The sequence below is a fragment of the Amborella trichopoda genome, chromosome 6 (assembly GCF_054954075.1).
Source record: "Amborella trichopoda isolate Santa Cruz 75 chromosome 6, AtrichopodaSantaCruz75HAP2 v2.0, whole genome shotgun sequence".
Taxonomy (NCBI): domain Eukaryota; kingdom Viridiplantae; phylum Streptophyta; class Magnoliopsida; order Amborellales; family Amborellaceae; genus Amborella; species Amborella trichopoda.
This window is the reverse complement of record NC_142341.1, coordinates 12,042,502-12,060,045: the sequence shown is the minus strand read 5'-3', so window position 1 is coordinate 12,060,045 and position 17,544 is coordinate 12,042,502. Positions and strand designations below refer to the sequence as shown.

Sequence of the window (17,544 nt, the reverse complement as noted above, 5' to 3'; positions counted from 1 at the left end):
TTCATCTGAGTTCTTTTGGTAATCCTTGTCCCTCTGGTTTTTGGGGTGTCATCAGAGATCAGGTGGAATTTAATTGTATTGCTTATGCAAGTCTATCGGGGATTGGAGGTGTCAATAGAGCATAAGTTTTGGCCATGCTAACAGAGTTGCGTCTTTTCTTTAAATCATTCACCAACAGAAGTTAATTCCCGAATTTTTATTTGTTGGGCTGGAGGGATGGCGCCCCTCCTTCAAAGCTAGCAGACACTATAGAGGAGATTCTATGATCTTTGTCAAGAGAAGCCGGTCGCTTTTTAGTATGTACCATGAATGGTGAATGACAGAGTGGATTAATTAGCATATGATGGTTATACTAGGAGTGACCTTTTTTGTTTGATAGGCCCCCCAGCAGTTTGATACTTATGTTTTCTTTCTCATCTCCCCCACTCTTTACGTCTCTGTTTGTCTGCTTTTTGCATAGCAACTTCATGTAACGGTTTCCTATCTCAATGTTAAAAAAAATAGAAGGGGAGTGGATCAAATGTTGTATTTGTGAGATTCTAGAAACATTTTTTCTGGAGAGGTTGGTTTCATCATGTATTGCTTGCTCTAAAACATGGTCAGGACAAGTGATCTTTGTTTAATGGGATTGATCTTCTTGGTATAAAGACATCATAGCTTTGTCTAAAGTGATAATTAGGCACACATCATTTCTCTAGCGTTGTATCTACCAATCCTTATTCTGTACTTGATTCTAGCCTCCCAATACAATTTCAGTTGGCATAGGTCAGAATCTCATTTTTTTAGATTACTATAAAAGTTATACTAACAATAGAATGATATTCATTACTTATGGGCTCATTAACTTTAAGAAGCAGTTTCTGATATATCATAGAGATACTATTTAAGAAAGGTTTTTATAAAATAAAGTGCTACTACTAAAATGACAGATCATAATAAAGTGCTACTACTAAAATGACAGATCATCACCAATCCCCATCAATTTGGATTTTACCTGTTGAACACCTCTGTCAACAAATCATATGCCTTTGAAAAGCACATGTTCAACAATTCTGTCAACGAGTCATACCTTTTTGTATAAGGAGTCCTCACAATTCTATCAATCCCCTTTCTGAAATAATGTGACAATGTACCTCTATGTGCTTTAATCCTGAAACACATATTGCAATAGATGAGATCTGCACATGGAGAAACTTGTGAGCATACTTCCTACTTAGGAACATTGATTATGGAATCGTCTTTTTGCGGCATGTGTTGCTACAGTATTACATTTTTGAAACTTGTCTAAAGCATGGACAAGTAACTGTATTTGTACTTTGTACTCATTTGGATTATGGACAAACGACGTTTATTGGACATATACATGGTCTATTTACACTCATTGTTAAATAATGTATTATCTGGGATAGTTCTGTCTTCTTACCCACCTCAACCTGTGTATGTATCTAAGTTCCATTGGATTATGGACAGACTACGTTTAGGGGACATATACATTGTCTAGTTGCACTTATTGTTAAATAATGTATTGTCTGGGATAGCTCTGTCTTCTTACCCACCTCAATTTGTGTATGTATGTAATGTTCCAGTGGTTTGAGCTAATGATATTTTGTTTATGAAAAATAATTAGAAGTAATATAGGGGTCATGAGGTCCCAATTAACTCTTTATGCCTATCATGTTTTCATTGAATAGATGTTTAAACCCACTTACATGTGGAGCATGCTGTGCAAAACTGCCAAATAAACGAAGCTTATCTCCAGTTTTACTTTCTTTTACTTGTTTGGTTAACTCTTGCTAATTATTTAGTTTGTACTTTTTTTTTCGAAAAAGTTAACCTTAAGTTGTAGGAATCGTGGTACAAGGAGCTAGGCAATCCACAGGCGGATGCATTAGGAAAAAAGAAAAGAAAAAATAAAGGCAAAATAAAAAATCCTTATTTTAGAAGGTGATAATCAAGACAGCAACCCAAAAAAAGATGTCCATTCTAAAAGTTCTGCTAGTTTCCGACCATTGACGTCGTTGCTTTTGCTTAGGGTGTCTGCTTCCTGGTTTCCTTCGATCCAAATATGCCTCCAAGAGGTGTGCATATCCCTGTAGAGGTAGTCAATCTCATTAAAATATTGAGCCAGGAACCAAGGTGGGGGGGACGAAGAAGGCCCCTGAGCCCAAGAGATGACATTCTTGGTATCTCCCTCGAAAAGAGAGGGGTTGGACTAGCTTGAGCCCTTCCAACAGTGCTATCGTCTCAGCCTCCATAGAGTCACCGAGACCAATAGATTTAGAGATAGAAGGTTGAAGTTGAGCTTGAGATGTCTGAGTGGAGGAGGTCTCCAAAAGGACGCCCAAGGCAAGGGCTTGCGGCTGTACTGCAGGACAGCAATCCAGTCTTGAAAAAAGGCTGATGTAGATAACCCTTTGAATCTGTGGTGATTAGTTGACCAGAACACAGTTGAAGATTTGAGCTTAGCGAAGGTCTTGTACTACAAAGAGTACTCCCCCCGAAAGATTCTATTGTTACATTCTCTCTAAATAGCCCAAAGCGATGCTGCCACCGATGATTTCCTGAGCGAAATCCCAGCCTTAGGCCAAGGAAAAGGTTGAAGAGCTGAGAAAATGGATGGTACATCGGAAGCACCCACTAGATATTGAAAAGGCTTAGAAGTTCCCCCCACAAATTGAAGGCGTAGGGACAATGTAGGAACAAATGGGCATTGGTTTCCTCATCTGCCAAACACAATACGCACCGTTTAGAAAGAGGAATGCCCGTTATTTGAAGATGGTCTACTGTGAGCACCCTCTGGGAGAGGGCCAACCACATAAAGACCTAAATTTTCGGGGCTTGTACTACAACAGAAGTTGGTGCGACGGGTAAAGTTTGAGGCAGCGATAAATCCTGGTAAAAAGAGGAGACTGAGAAGGTCCCAGCTGATGGGCCCCAAATAATACGATCAGGCCCTAAGGGAGCGATGAACATAACTTGGAGTTCAGCCGCAAGTTCAGCAAAGAGAAGAAATTCTAATTCATTCAGAGACCTTCTGAAGACAAGGATTCCAGGATCGCCGGGAACCTATCATAGTCATCTCTTCTGCAATAGTTGCTCCTTGACTTTGGGCAAGAGAATAGAGAATTGGGAATCTATCCATAAGAGGAGTATGCTAAAGCCACAGATCTTGCCAAAAAAGGACACGGTTACTAGCTCTCAGGTGGAACCTGATGCGAGTTTTAAAAGCCTGGTAGATCGAGCAGATTGATCTCCAAGTCCCAGAGGATCTGTAATTAAGCCTGCAGCTAGGAGGCCAAGATGAACTTGGTAGTCGATATTTATGCTTGAGGAAGTCTATCCAGAGCTGTTCCCTGAGGGTGACTAATGTCCACCAGCACTTTCCTAGCAGAGCTAGGTTTTCCTTTATCAAGTTTTTGATCCCTAGCCCTCCCAACTTCTTAGGTTGGCAAAGCTTCTCCCATGCCATGAGGTGGAACTTATGAGTGGTGGCCTCACCCGACCCGAAAAATCTACGCATCGGAATGTAGAAGATAGACATTTGGTAGACTGGGATGTTAGCTAAGGTAGCTTCGATCAGAGTAAGCCTACCCCTAGGAGATAAGAAACGATCTTTCCACCCTGCTAATTTGTGGTCCACCTTGTCGATAATGTGTGACCACGACCTCTTTTTGGGTTTCCCTAAGCAAAGAGGTAAGCCGAGGAATATAGAGGGTAGGTCTTCTACCCCACAGCCCCAACTTTTAGCAAAGCTTCAGAGGGTGATGGGATCTACTGCTAGCCCCATCATTTTGGATTTGTCGAAATTGAGTTTGAACCACGTGGCATAATTGAAGCACTTGAGAAACACAAAGAGGTTGTGTAGTTCTTCGGCTAAGGCATTACAAAAGACCAAGGTATTGTCCACATATTGGTGGTGAGTTACCGTAGGGCCTCGGTTCCCGATTGAGAAACCTTGCATGCGCCCGGCTGCATACATTTTGGAGATCGATTGACTGAAAACTTCTTCTGAGATAGCAAAAAGGAAAGGGGAGAGGGGGTCCCCTTGTCTTAGATCCCTAGAAGAGGGGAAGAATCCCTTAGGAGATTAATTGATAAGGATGGAAAAATGAGGGTGAGAGTAGCAAGCTCTCATCCATGCTCTCCACCTACTACCGAAGCCCATTCTAGACTGAGTTTCTTCAAGTAAATCCTAGTCGACATGATCATAAGACTTCTCCTAGTCAAGTTTAACAATGATCCCGGGTTCTTTAGTCAAATGCTTGGGATGTATGCATTCATGAGCCACTAGGGCCCCATCCAATATCTGGTGATCTTTAATGAAAGCACTTTGAGTTGGAGATATGACCAAAGGGAGGACCTATTTGAGCCTAGAGGCCAAGACCTTGGAAAATCTTTAAGCTAGGTTTCGCCTTCGGTCTTAGGAAAAGTGGTGTTCATAGCACAGTGGATTATCCCCCTAGAGTGGAATTCTTCATAGAGAGCCAAGAAATTGTCTCTAAAGGATTCTCAAAAGAATTTGAAAGGGGCTAAAGGGTACCCATCAGGTGCTTTATCTGAGCCCAAGGAAGAAATGGCAGCAAGTATCTTAGGTTCTGAAAAAGGTCTTTCCAACCAACAAGCCTTCCCCTCCCATGATGGGTCTGGGGTTATGCGGAGCAGAAAACAAGTTTTTGAAATAGGATAGGATTGCTTGCTCAATTTCTAGGGGTTGGTCTAGAAGGTTTTCCCCCACTAAAAGGTGTGAAATAGTATTGTCTCTACACTTACAATTGGTGGTCTTATGGAAAAAGCTAGTATTAAGGTCACCGGCCTTCAGCCATTTAATTCTGGACCTCTGATACCCAAAAATTTCCTCTCTTTTTAGTATAGCTTGGTACTCAAGTTTGAGTTCTCCCCTTTGCTGAAATTTAGTATCTGTAAGGGACCTTGATTCTTCCACAGTATCTAGGGCCTGGATAGCCGCCATGGTCAAGCTTTTATGGGGCCCAAAAAACCTCGGAAGCTGCATACTCCTAGACTTGAGGTGAGCCTTCAAAATTTGGAGCTTGCGTTGGATCTTGTAACCAACTTCAGCCCTCAACCATGTCTGACAGTGGCTGCCACCAAGCCGGGAAGTTAAGTAAAAGAGAGGGTTCTTCCAACCAAGCCAACTCGAACTTGAGAAGTTGATTCCTCTCTCAGCATGGTTAGAATTGAGTAAAATGGGACAGTGGTCTGGGGTTGGTTTGGGTAAGGCCACACCCTAGAAACTTAGAGTCCCACAGTAAAGAGACCAAGAAATGGTCCAGTTTGAAGAGAGGAGAGGAAGCATGATTGGACCAGGTGAACTGAGCCCCTTGAATGGGTAGGTCAAGAAGATTGTTATGGGCTACAAAGTCAGAGAAGGCAGTCATTGTCGAGGTGATCCTAGTGGAGATATTTCTCATAAAAGCCCACTTAGTAACATTGAAATCTCCCACAATGCACCAAGCTGGGTGTGGGAGGGATGCAACAAGATTGAGCTCATCCCAAAGAACCGGTCTACTTCGGTAAATTTCCACAGCATACCATCGGGTATCTTAGAAAGCAAGATAGAAACTAGAAATCTGGCTACAAGAGATGAGCACAGAGAGTGGGCAGTCGGATCCCAGATTACCCAAATACCCCTTGATGCCCCTTCAACAGGGAGAGCCACCCATTAGCAAGGTTTGAGACCCCAGACAAGTCTAACATGAGAAAGTGAAGGCAGGGGAGTTTGGTCTCAGTCAGCGCCAAGACAATAGGACAGAACCTAAGATTAAGATCCTTGACGGCTTGTTTTTTGTTAGGCAAACCGAGTCCTTGAATGTTCCAGGAGGCTATTAACATTAAGACGATAGAGAGAGAAGCGAGTTCCGAAGGGATTGTCTGAGCAGGAACCCCTTGGAGGGAAGCTGTGCTAAAATAGGGGAAACCGAGGGGTTTGAGGAAGAGGGTTGGTCAAAGTTCAAGATGCAGGCCGAGTTTGCGAGCTTGTGACTACCCTTCTTGCTTACCTGGAATTTTGATTGAGTAACGCCTTTGAAAAATTCAGGAAATGGTCCTTCGGGTTCTGTGTGGAGGAAGCCTACCACATTCAAGACGTCATGGATGTTACCCTGACTTGGGTCCACACCGTCAACGTATCCATAGTCCATTGAAGGTGACAACGAAGTATTGAGAGAAGGTGACGACGATCCAACAACTGGCAAAGGTAGGGCAGGCAGATCCAGGGATGGAAGACCATTTGTCGGGGTGGGCGAGAAAATGCCAGATATGAGACCGAAAGGGTCCTCCGCTAAAGAGTTTCCATGGTCCTCTGCTAAAGAGTTGCCATGGTCCTCCAAGGAGACCTCGGGTGGTTGCACATGGACCCTCGTGAGGACATGACGGGTAGGGGGCTCATTGTGAAGATCGACAACTGCTTCCTGGACGGTAAAAGTGGAAGGGTTAGGGAATGAGGAGGGGGAAGTGGCCTTAGGGGGCAGAGATAAAACGGGGAGAAGAATTGGTTCAATAGGGGGTGCAAAGGGGGTTAGGGGGGAGACAGAACCCTACAAAAGCTAAGGGTCCGGGGGAGTCGACAAAAGGGGAGATTGAATAGCGGTGATGGGTAGGTCGGAGGGATAAGGTTCTCCGAAAAGAGATGGTGGGATGGATAGTGGTTGGTGGGTGGGTTTCCCATTGAAAGGGCCAGTAGGAACCCCAACCAAAACAGGAAGAAGAGGGGCAGGGAAAAAACGAGGATCCGTATTGGTTGGGGGTGCCACCATAGATGATACACCGGGATCCACAGGGGGGGGGGGGGGGGGTGGGCTTCCTCTGCTAGGGTTCTTGGAGAAAAAATTCAATAAGGGGAGGAGGGGATGCAGGCACGCGACAAGAAGGACTTCGCTTGAAGGGAGAGAGAAAAGGGGGAGGAGGTGGAGGAGGAATGGGTGACGGAGCAAACGGGTCCAGGGAAAGGTGAAAGGGCGGCGAGGCGCCCAAGGGCATAGGTAACGGTAGCTGTAGTGCTGCATGAAGGACAGGGGTGGTAGGGGAAGATGGATCAGGCGGCGAGGTTGAGGGAAGGCCGAAATCGGTGAGGGGTAGGTGATAATAAAAGGGGATGGAGCCGAAGTGGATGGGGGTGAAGAGGGAAGGGAGGGGCATAGATTGACCAACAGCACAGGTAGCTTTGGGGTGGGGTACAAGGGGTTGAAAGGTGGCAGGAGAGAAAGCCTGCACCCGACCAATGTCATCAACAAGGTCGCAAGGGGACCGATGGAGGGGAATGGAGGTTGAGGGGTGGGAAATTGAGGTTGACAAGGTGTCCTAAAAAGACGAGTACTCAACGAAAGGAGCACGGAAAGGGAGTTGGCTGGTACAAACATTACAAGAAAGCTGACAAAGGGGCAGCTGAATGTCAGAGGCGCCCCCAACTGTGTTCCCCTCGAAACGACGTGTGTCGTCCAAAAATGGAACGGTCTTGGCATGGTCAGTGGTGATGTCTGCTATCAGAGGTGGGGCTAATGGGTCTGAGGCCCGTTTGTCCAGGAGACAAGGTGGAGGGGGCAGATACGGAGATGGCGGTGCAAGTGGCCTGGGGAGTAGGGTGACCTCGTGGTGGAGCTCAAACAGGTTAATTCAAACTCTCCTGAGGCAGGCGATGCTGAGGATAGTGGCGATGAGCAAAATTTCTGATCCGACGTTTGCTCGAGACAACAATCCATGGCTCCTGAGTATCCAAAGGAGGAGCCAGCGAGTTTGGACTGCTCAGGTGATGGTCCAACGACAAAACAAACCAAGGGGAAGGTGGGGAGGCTACAGACCAAGAAAGCAGCACCTGAAAGTAAGCCCCCGCCACTTCGAGCCAAAGGAAGGGAGGATGGTTTGGGGGTCTAAAACGTCTACTATCAACAACAGAGAACCTAGCAGGACGCTTGCCATAGAATGCCAGTGGACAGCCACAAAGGAGCCACACGTGTTACCAATAGCTTTGAAAATGTCAAGGCACCAAGAGTGGAGAGGGATAGAGGTTGCCGAAAGCCAAACTTTTTGGCAACGAAAAGCACCCTAATCTTCGGACCACCTAGAGAGAGATAGGGAAGCTCCCCTGAAAGAGACTTTGGTGGAGCTCCAAAGTGTGAATAGAGCTCCTTCCACAGAAGGGAAGGAGAACAAGAAAGACTTATTAGAGAGTTGTCTACACGATAGGCCAGGTTCCTGCCACCCATCCTTGGCCCAACTCATGATACCTTTAGCGTCGTCTCACTCGGGGTGGAATACCCCCACCAGGGAAGATTTAAACTGTTTGGCAAGGTTAGAGGAAGAAGCTAAAGGAATAGAAATGAGGCCGGGGGAGACAGATGGATAAAGAAGAGACGAGCCAGAAGGAGAGGATGGCCCCAAAAGTGAAGTCATATCGACGGCCAGGTTCCTGCCACCCATCCTGGCCCAACTCTTGATACCTTTAGCGTCGTCTCTCTAGGGATGGAATACCCCCACCAGGGAGGATTTATACTGTTTGGCAAGGTTAGAGGAAGAAACTGAAGGAAGATAGATGACCTCGGGGGAGACAGATGGATAAGGAAGAAATGAGCCAGGAGGAGAGGATGGCCCTAGAAGTGTCGTCATATCGACGGCTACACTTAAGACTGTTACCACTAGTTTGTACTTTGTTCTCAACTCCATACTTATACATACACATATATATTTACACACACACACACACACAAAGACTCCTTAAGTTTCTCAATAATGTTTCTTAGGCCATTCTCCACATTGATGTGCTCTTTCACATTCTTTACACTTACTCTGACAATGCATTGTTGACTTGTTGGGCTGTATGGACGGACCAAATCCTAGTTGCACAATTTCTATAAGCTTTGTGATTTCAATTTCAAATTTCAAATGAAAGGTAATCCCTCAGAGGATCTCCCCTTGAAGTCATGTCCTTGTTAATATGTTTGATGCTTGTTTTTTTTCCCCGTTTTTGTTCTTTTCTTTTATTTTTCAGTGTTTTGGGCTAAGTTTTAAATTTTTTGAGCGTATGCCTATTAGCTTAGAACTGCTTTAGCTGTTGACATTCTAGACAATGTAGTGCCTTAGGTGCCCATGTGAGCTACATTATCATTTTGGGCCTTCTAGTCACTGGCTTGCTATGGGAGTTTGTTGACATCTGGGTATTTAATGATTTCTTTGATCAGCTCTGAAACATGTGCTTGGTGTATAAAATGATGTAAATAGTTATGGTTTCCTCCTTCACCAATAAGGTTATCTAAGCAATGTAAATTTTATCTCGTTTGGCCGCAAGGTACATTTTGAACAATGTATGTTTTGACTTCCAACAAATGCTGTGTTTTGCAAGTGGGATGAAAAGTAGTATTTTTTATTTTCATCTCACTTAGAGAACAACGGCATTTTCCATGTACCCACTCCTACATGGGATTCTAGAGTGACAATGGAAGGAGCCACTCAATGACAAACTTGGTGCGACCTAAAATCTCCCGCCCCCCCCTGCTCCCCCAAAAAAAAACACACACAACACAAAAAAAAAACCAAAAACAAACAAACAAACGAAGCTGAAACATGTGTTGGGGTGGCATCCAGATGAGCCCATAGTCTATTATGAAAAATAACGTTTTTTGAGTTAATCTTCGTTCTCCATTGATGGTGGAATTGTTTCTACTTAGTATTTTACTTATGCAACAATGAACAATGGACTGCTGTTAGGTTTCGGAGATTTTACTTGTTTATTGCAACTATAGAGTGAGACGTATACAAGCTTCATTAAAGATTTAGTGTTCTATAGCTGAGAACCTCATATAGGACTTTTTTTGCAGAGTGTGCATGTTGTGTGGCCACAATTTCATCAAATTGTGCCCTTGATTTTCGTTTTCTTATCAAATAGTGTTGTCATCTTTCTTTTTTCCTTCTGATTGGTAATGTTGCCATCCTTTATTGATTCGTCTTTGCGTTGCTTTTGGCAGATCTGCAGAAAGGGCTGTAGATAGCAGGACTTCTGTGAAGAGAGCAAATGTAGCCAATGGTTCTAGTAGTTCTAGAAAGGGTAAACTGTCTAAAAAACTTAAGAATTGAACCTCTGACACATTAGATGGTCATCCAATTTTGTTTATTAAAGAAGTGCTCTATTTGGTGTGAATCTCTTTCTTTAAGGCGGCATATTCAATATCATGTACCTTCAAGCTGAGTTTGCTTTTTTAATTGTAAGTACTGATGAGGCTAAAAACCAATAGCTGAACTATCCTGAAGTTGTTTATAAATTGATAATGTATACTCTTAAATCAGCCGATGTGGATGGCGTTTGCTGTATGAGATAACGCAGTGCAGCTTGTATTGATCTGAATGTAGCAAAGAAGTAATGCGTATCAATGTTATCATTTACGGTTATGCCATTGAGATAAACAGCTCTTCTGGCTAACCTCCCTTATTTTTCCCTAGCACTGCACTAAAAATTTTGTAGGCAGCACCTTGGTAACCTATGTGGCACCTGTAGTTCAAGGTGGCCGGAAATAGGAAATGAAAAAGGAAGGTTCCATATATTTTTGCATTATTTTGAAAAATAAAGTAACTTTATTTGTGTATGCATACATGCTACATGTATGCTGAATAAATGTTGAGTACACCATTAGTAGTTTTATGTAACTCACTGTGATGATATTGGTGAGTGATGTGTGGGTATGGCATTCTGTGTAATCCCAGATTTTGGATGTTGGAGGTGCAAACATAGCCTCTACACATCTTATACACACCTCTTCTAAGATACTTTGAAGTTTTGAAACCAAAAGGTTAGGCTTCATGTCATTGTTTACTTAAACGTGCTTTACCTTTTCAAAATACAATTGAATAGGATCTGACTTTGTGGCCCAAAAGTCGGCTAGAGATGCAATGCGTGTTTTGGAAAACCCTCCTACTCCTTATCCCTCCTTAAAAGGAGGTGAAAGGACCAATATTCCCCTTACTTGAGGGTTATTTATACTCATGGGTTCCATTGAGGGCTGCTGTGGCCACCTGCAGTTAATTTGGCCCAATCGGGTCGCTTTGGCATAGGGGAAGTGGATTTCAATTGCCAACCTCTAGGGTTGCCTAGGTGGTCACCTAGGCCACTTCTAAAGCATCATCTGCAAGTAGGTTTTTTGTTTAAAAGAAATAAAATGGTAGCATGGTTGCTAGACTAGGAAGTGAATGTAGGGGGTGATTCTGGGAAATGAATGAGATAATTTCCATAAATATCTGCATGAATTTGCAAGTGTCCAAAATGGGAGCCAGAAACAGTCGAGACTCATTTGTTGTAAGCATAATACGGACTGAAGATGCACACATACGGATGTGAGCACTGATATGAGGAGTGGGATACATTTCCCAAAATCTGTGACAGGATACAGACGGCAGTGTCCAACTCAATCGTACAGTAGAGTATACCTTGTATACTTCGCTAAATAGATGTACTCATACCATATTATGGTGGACAAATTTTATTTGTCATATTTATATTATTATATTTGCATTATTGTTTTCTATTTACAAATATCCTAGGTGTCTCCAGCTTCAGTATTGGTGTCATATCATGTCGACACTGGTGCATTGGGCATATGCAACTTTCTACACCCTGCTTTCCTACAGCATGCAGATGCAACTTTTTACAACCCCCCTCTTCCCCTCCCCGAACCTCCCCCCTTAATTCAAAGTTAAAAGTTTCAAAAAAACTTTTTACACCCCCTTTCCTACATTGTGCATGTGATGCATAAGTTAGAGGGACGTGTACATTATGGTATAATATCATGATTACACATGTATTGTTACGAACTAACAAACGCTAACCCTCTAAAAAAATGTCCTACCAGATAAGCGTATTACAAAACCATCTAGATGTTGATTACAAGCTTTAACTTACTGTAATATGAAAATAGGTCTCTGTCTTTTCTTTCCATGCACATTTAACATATTTCATGAAACCTTCAAGTTGTACTAATAGTGGCTATAGAAACATTCATGTGTATGGGGAAATTATCACAACCCAAGTTCTCAGATGATCCATGATTATACCGGTGACTAGGTGACAATTGATCAAGTTTTCTCCTTATCTTTCTCTAGATATGAAGTTGTTATTCACACATATTCCTTAGAGAGTAATTCTACTACTTATTGCCTAAAGGTTTTCCTGTTTTGGTTCTGCATGTTTGCTTTCAGCTCTATGTTGCATTTTCATAGTTGGTCTTGGGTTTGTGGATATTCAGAGGCCTGCTCTAAGTGCTGTCAAGTCAATTTGCGTCTCTCAAAAGTTGGATTTCTTCTTCAGAGCAAACTCCTATCTAACATTGATTGCAGCAAGCAAAAAAATTACAAATTGAGCTTTTTTCGCTCAAATGTGTTACATGGGCGCCCCATTTTAAGCTGTTGTGTTGACATGGCCTGACACGGGGCCTGACACATGGTTCATGCGTGCCATTCGTGTGGGCTTTTAGAAAAGGAAGCTTTGGATTTTTAAAACAATATATTGTCTTTCCAATATGAGGTATAACCCGTCGCATGTGAATACAAATTTAAAGCAACAATTACTGCCAGTTTGGCGGCCTCAATAAGCGCGTATTTGTGCTTATCGCAAATTGTTCCCACAAAACATGGGTGGCTTATTTTAGGGTTTCTCTATAGTCAATACACTTTCAAAGAGCATAACTGCTTACCGGTAGGCTTGGCCACAAGTTTGTGGGTATCCAAATAGGCCTTTACAGTTCATCCCTTTCTTGTTCAATATTTGATAGGACCAAATAAGTAATTTAAGGGAGAATATATTGGGAAAGTAAGTTACTCTGAGATATAGGAAGACATAATGTTATTGAAGTTACCTTAAAAGGTTGCATAATGCAATTGCCTACATAGATAGAGCATAATGGTAACTGAAAAAGAAGAAGAAGTGTTGGGCAAGTTCAAGTCACCCAAAAATTAGTAAAGAATGGGTTTGCCTGGGTAGAAGAATAAACAGTTAGCATGGGCTGCAAATATTTAAAACATGTTAAATATGATCCATAGTGGCTTAAGATACATGATTAATAAAAGAAAGGCTAGATTTTATAAGTTGACAAGTTGCAACTAGGATGTTTTGAAATTTGAAATCAAATTTTATACTTTAAATTCATATTTTACCAATATGATGAATTCTCATAATTTCATGATAAAAGACCTTCCTGATTACATAATAATATTTGGATAAAGTGTATCCTGCCTAGAATATCTTAATAACTATTTTGTGATCTGTGTTATCTAGAAACGCCATAAAAATATCATGTTTTAAAATGTCTGGTATGCGAAATGATAAAGAGAGATTTAGAAACGTATATATTGTGTATTTTTGCTTAAAACGTGGCATAATTTTAATGATGGCTTACAAGTTCTGGTGCTTTTAAATTTTACCATCCTAGGTTCGACATGGCCCTATGCCTTTTTATTGAGTGTTTTTATTGCTTTTTCACTTTACTTTTTGTTTGAACTATTTTTAATTCTTGAAAAAGAGTGTTTTTATTGCTTTTTCACTTCACTTTTTGTTTGAACTATTTTTAATTCTTGAAAAAGTGGTTGTACAGGCGTCGCTTGCCTGGTTCTGATTTTGGGGCTGCTGGGTCAGACACCGTAGAAACATGTCCAAAACCAACACCTGTGTCTGGGTAATGCAGTTTGTGAGTAACCCCACTTAAACACTTAGGGCCTGTTTGCATACGTGCACTAGGCTAGTCTTGATGAAGTAAAACACATACAGCTCTAAAACACCTTTCTGGGAAAGATGGGGATATTCCCCATTTTTTGCACAAAATATTGGGGTACTGTAGGTATCCTGATGTCACCTGGTAGTGAATGAGGCACGTCACATTTTGCGTTTGTTGCATATAATACGCAAATGCAAACAGGCAGTTTTATTTTATTTTTCGAATTTTTTTTTTATACAATTGAGTAGGGGGTGGCTGATTACTTTGAGGAGTCGCGCTTTTAGCATGTACGGTGGAGATCTTTTCAACATACTAAAGAGGCAGATCAATTGGCCAAGGATTACAGTGAGACCACTTTGTATAGAGTTTAGGATTGCTGGCCTCCTTCGACTAGACACTTCTCCAATCCTTAGGTTGTCTTTTTTTTTTCACTCTTCCTTGAATCCTTGGCTTCTGATTTACATTCTCTCTATATCTTTCGTGCAACTTGATGTACCACACAAATGAATGATAGTCACTTATTAGAAAAAATTTAAAAATTTGTTGCCAGAATAATTTTTTCATGTATTTTTAGTATTTATATTTGTCGAAATTTTCAGTTTTCATATTTGTTGGAATTTTGTAAATTGTAGTGCTAGAATACTTGTATGGATGTGCTGGTCCCCTTCATATTCTGGGTTTGCATTCTTTACACATGAGACACAAGATGGTCCCGGACATGCAAGTCATATTTTCCATAAGTGTTTTTTTTTTCTATACAAGTATCTTAAACATTTCGGAAGAAAATTTATTCCATTCCCCAACAGTAAAGAACAAATAGAAAACTAGAACTGATGAGGGGTCATTTCAAGTAGAGGATAAAGAAGAGACAAATTGACAACTAGCATCTGCCCCAACTTTTGATGACACACAGAATTTGTATCACTTTGGATGCCGATGAGTTTAATTGGATGTTCCTTGTTGAATGGCTTGTGTGTCCAACAGATGACATTATGACAATGACAATCTCTGTCGACCAACACCATAAGTTACTAGACAAGTTTTGTTGAAAGTCCAACCACTAAAGTCCCAAGTTTCATCATAACAATGGCAATCTCCTTTCACCAACATCATAAGTTACTAGATAAGTTTTGTTGAAAGTCCAACTACTAGAGTCCCAAGTTTCATCACTAGGGAGTTAATGACAAAAATCGACCTAGAGAACCATAACTCTATGATCTTCTAAGAAAAGGAATTCCCTAGGAGTTGAAAGCCATCTTGTCACAAATCTAGTACAAAGCTGGATGGAGCCACCTACAATGAACAAGCCAAAAGGTTGACTACCAAAAAACTGGTTCTCATAGTACCAAGCGCCCATGAGAGTGCAATCTCAGGGGATAGTTGAAAAACCAGAGCATTACTCTTGAAAGTGTAGCCTCTACTAGGGAATGGAAATGCACTTCACTGTAACATGGACACTGCTATAGAATTAAGGCTTGACCCAGTCCATACCCTTGTCTTTCGTGAATGGGGGCCAAATCAAACCAGTCACTGGTTAGCGATATTCGAGGTGTCTAATGATTCTCTCTCCAGCTCTAGACATGATACATATATTGGGTAATTCAATACATTTATGCTACTATTCAAATATCAGTAAGCCTGAAATTTTAAAAATGCTATTGACCCTGATTCAATAATAGTGAATAATACTGTTCTATATATCTATGCTTGGTTCTGCTTTCATTGTAGTTATGATTGGCCTCGACGTTTGACATAATGTGACATATAGTTAGTAAAAAATTCTTTATACATCTGAAAATTTTATCTGCTTACTGAAATTTCTTTTTAAAAGTAGCTTCCTCAATTTATCATAACTTGGGCCCATCATTACCAGATCCAAATGGCTTATTGCTCAGCCATCATCATCAAGGTACTAGCAAAAGAGGGTGACACTATATTATATGTCCAAGTTGAAGAAAAATGAAAAATTAAAAAGATATACCATTCTAAAATTGTGAAAAGGTACTTAATATTCAATATCTAAGTATTGGAGGATCAAAAGAAAAACAATAATTGGTAGATCAAAATGGTTGATTGGCAAAGTGTACAATAGGACTGTTTACCTTTGATAGAAAAATGTCACAATCACCTCTAGCTGTCAAATGTAAAATTATGTTGCTCACATGTATCATTGATCAGGCTGTCTGAGAAATTTTTCCTCAGAATTTGTGTTTGGAAATGGCACACCCCAGCTGTCCGATGTTATCTCCAGCTGCTTGGAGTGTTTGTGGTCATTGTGTACTAGTAGTGACAGTCTCATTTTCTGTAATCCCTATTTAATTTGATATTCTGAGATGATTTGTGTATGAAGAAACCTGAAAAGACTGACTGGCGGACTTATGTTTGGAAACTCTGATATTTAGAAGTCCGTTTCAGTCATTGTTTCCCTTAATTATCTTTTTGTCATGTTCAGCGTTCAGCTTAAAAATTTGGAATAATTTGGGTAAGTAGTCTGTCTGAATATACTCATGTTGAGAACTTCTGAAAATGAGAGGATCAAATCTACTCGTAAGAACACAAATTGTTTTATTAGGTAAGTACACAAGTCTTTTAGAAGTTAACAGTTATTTAGATGAGAGTGAAGTCCATGTCTCCTAACTTGGACTATCTTCTAAGACTGCACTCAGGCCATATTCTTTATGAGTTTTTTTATTATCTACTTTTGGTAGCTTTTCTTTTTATTTTTGACATAAGGTTTTCTTTTTTTGTTTGTTGTCATGGTTTAATTGATTCAAATATATTCTGCTTCTTCCAATGCTGATGCTGTGTAGTTATAGTTTAGCTGCTTAACATACATGTGTAGTGAATTACTGCATATGTGAACACGCACATGTATATCACATTTACTTGAAATAAATAATGCCACTGCTTACTGTTCATTGTTTGGCCTTCTAATGTTTGGAGCTATTGCAGAGGGTTCTATTAATTATTCTGAAAGAGAGATCCAAAATTTGACTGTTGAAAGGTTGCGCTATCTTTTGAAAGAGAGAAACTTACCTACCAAGGGCAAGAAGGCAAGTGAACAAAGCCATTTCCTTATTTTTCTGGCCTGATAGATTTTTTTATCACTTTCTTGTTTCACCTTTTTGTCCGACTGAGAGAGTTCTTGTTTACATTTGCTTGGGCTGTTACTTTGTTTATACCTGCAAATAACTTACTTTCCTTCCCCCTTTTTTCTTTTTTTTTTTCTGCTAGGAGGAACTTGTTGCACGCTTGAAAAATGACCAGGAAGAATCTTCCAAACTGATATCTGATAACTGTGATGAAAACTAGTTTTGGTACGAGGTCTACAATCGGGCAATGAGCAATATGATTTCAAATTTTTGAGTGATCTTTGTTGCTGTAGGTTCATAATGGTCGGTCTTTTGTTGTGTAATTGTGTAAATGTTATAGGTTGTGTTTCTGATGTTATAGGAAGAGGCAGATGGTTGTTTGAATGTTTCTTAGGATTTTGTAATGAAACAAATGTCATTTCCATTCTCACCTGTTTATTTATGCCTTTTATTGGGATAGTCCTGTTTATTTGTGCCTTGTCTCACAGAGATTTGATTTCCAAGCATGGTTTGTGGTGTAGTGGTAGTTCTTGTCATGAATTTTTGGTGAGCTAATTCTTGGTTTGTATCTAATTAATTTTTGTGACTTGCAGAAAATTATAGGAAAAAAATAAAGACAGAATACAGTATTTAAAAGAAAACAAAGTGAAAAAACGATTTTAATCCTTTCCAAAAATTTGTAACTTGAAGTACGTTTCTTGTTAAATGATATTACATATCACTTTTTTTTTTTGGTTTTCAAAATG

At 40.7% G+C, this 17,544-nt stretch overlaps 1 protein-coding gene across 2 annotated transcripts in view; it reads left to right on the top strand.

The window, feature by feature from the left end:
- The window catches only part of LOC18438132 (SAP domain-containing protein), a 41,135-nt gene extending 23,878 nt beyond the window's left edge, over positions 1–17,257 (top strand). For both annotated transcript variants that reach the window (XM_011626607.3, XM_088868629.1), the window contains 3 exons: positions 9,975–10,054; positions 16,659–16,759; positions 16,941–17,257. In XM_011626607.3, coding sequence (XP_011624909.1) covers positions 9,975–10,054; positions 16,659–16,759; positions 16,941–17,018 — 259 coding nt within the window. In that variant the 3' untranslated portion in view covers positions 17,019–17,257. The remainder of the gene's footprint in view (positions 1–9,974; positions 10,055–16,658; positions 16,760–16,940) is intronic.
- The last annotated feature ends 287 nt before the right edge of the window (positions 17,258–17,544 follow it).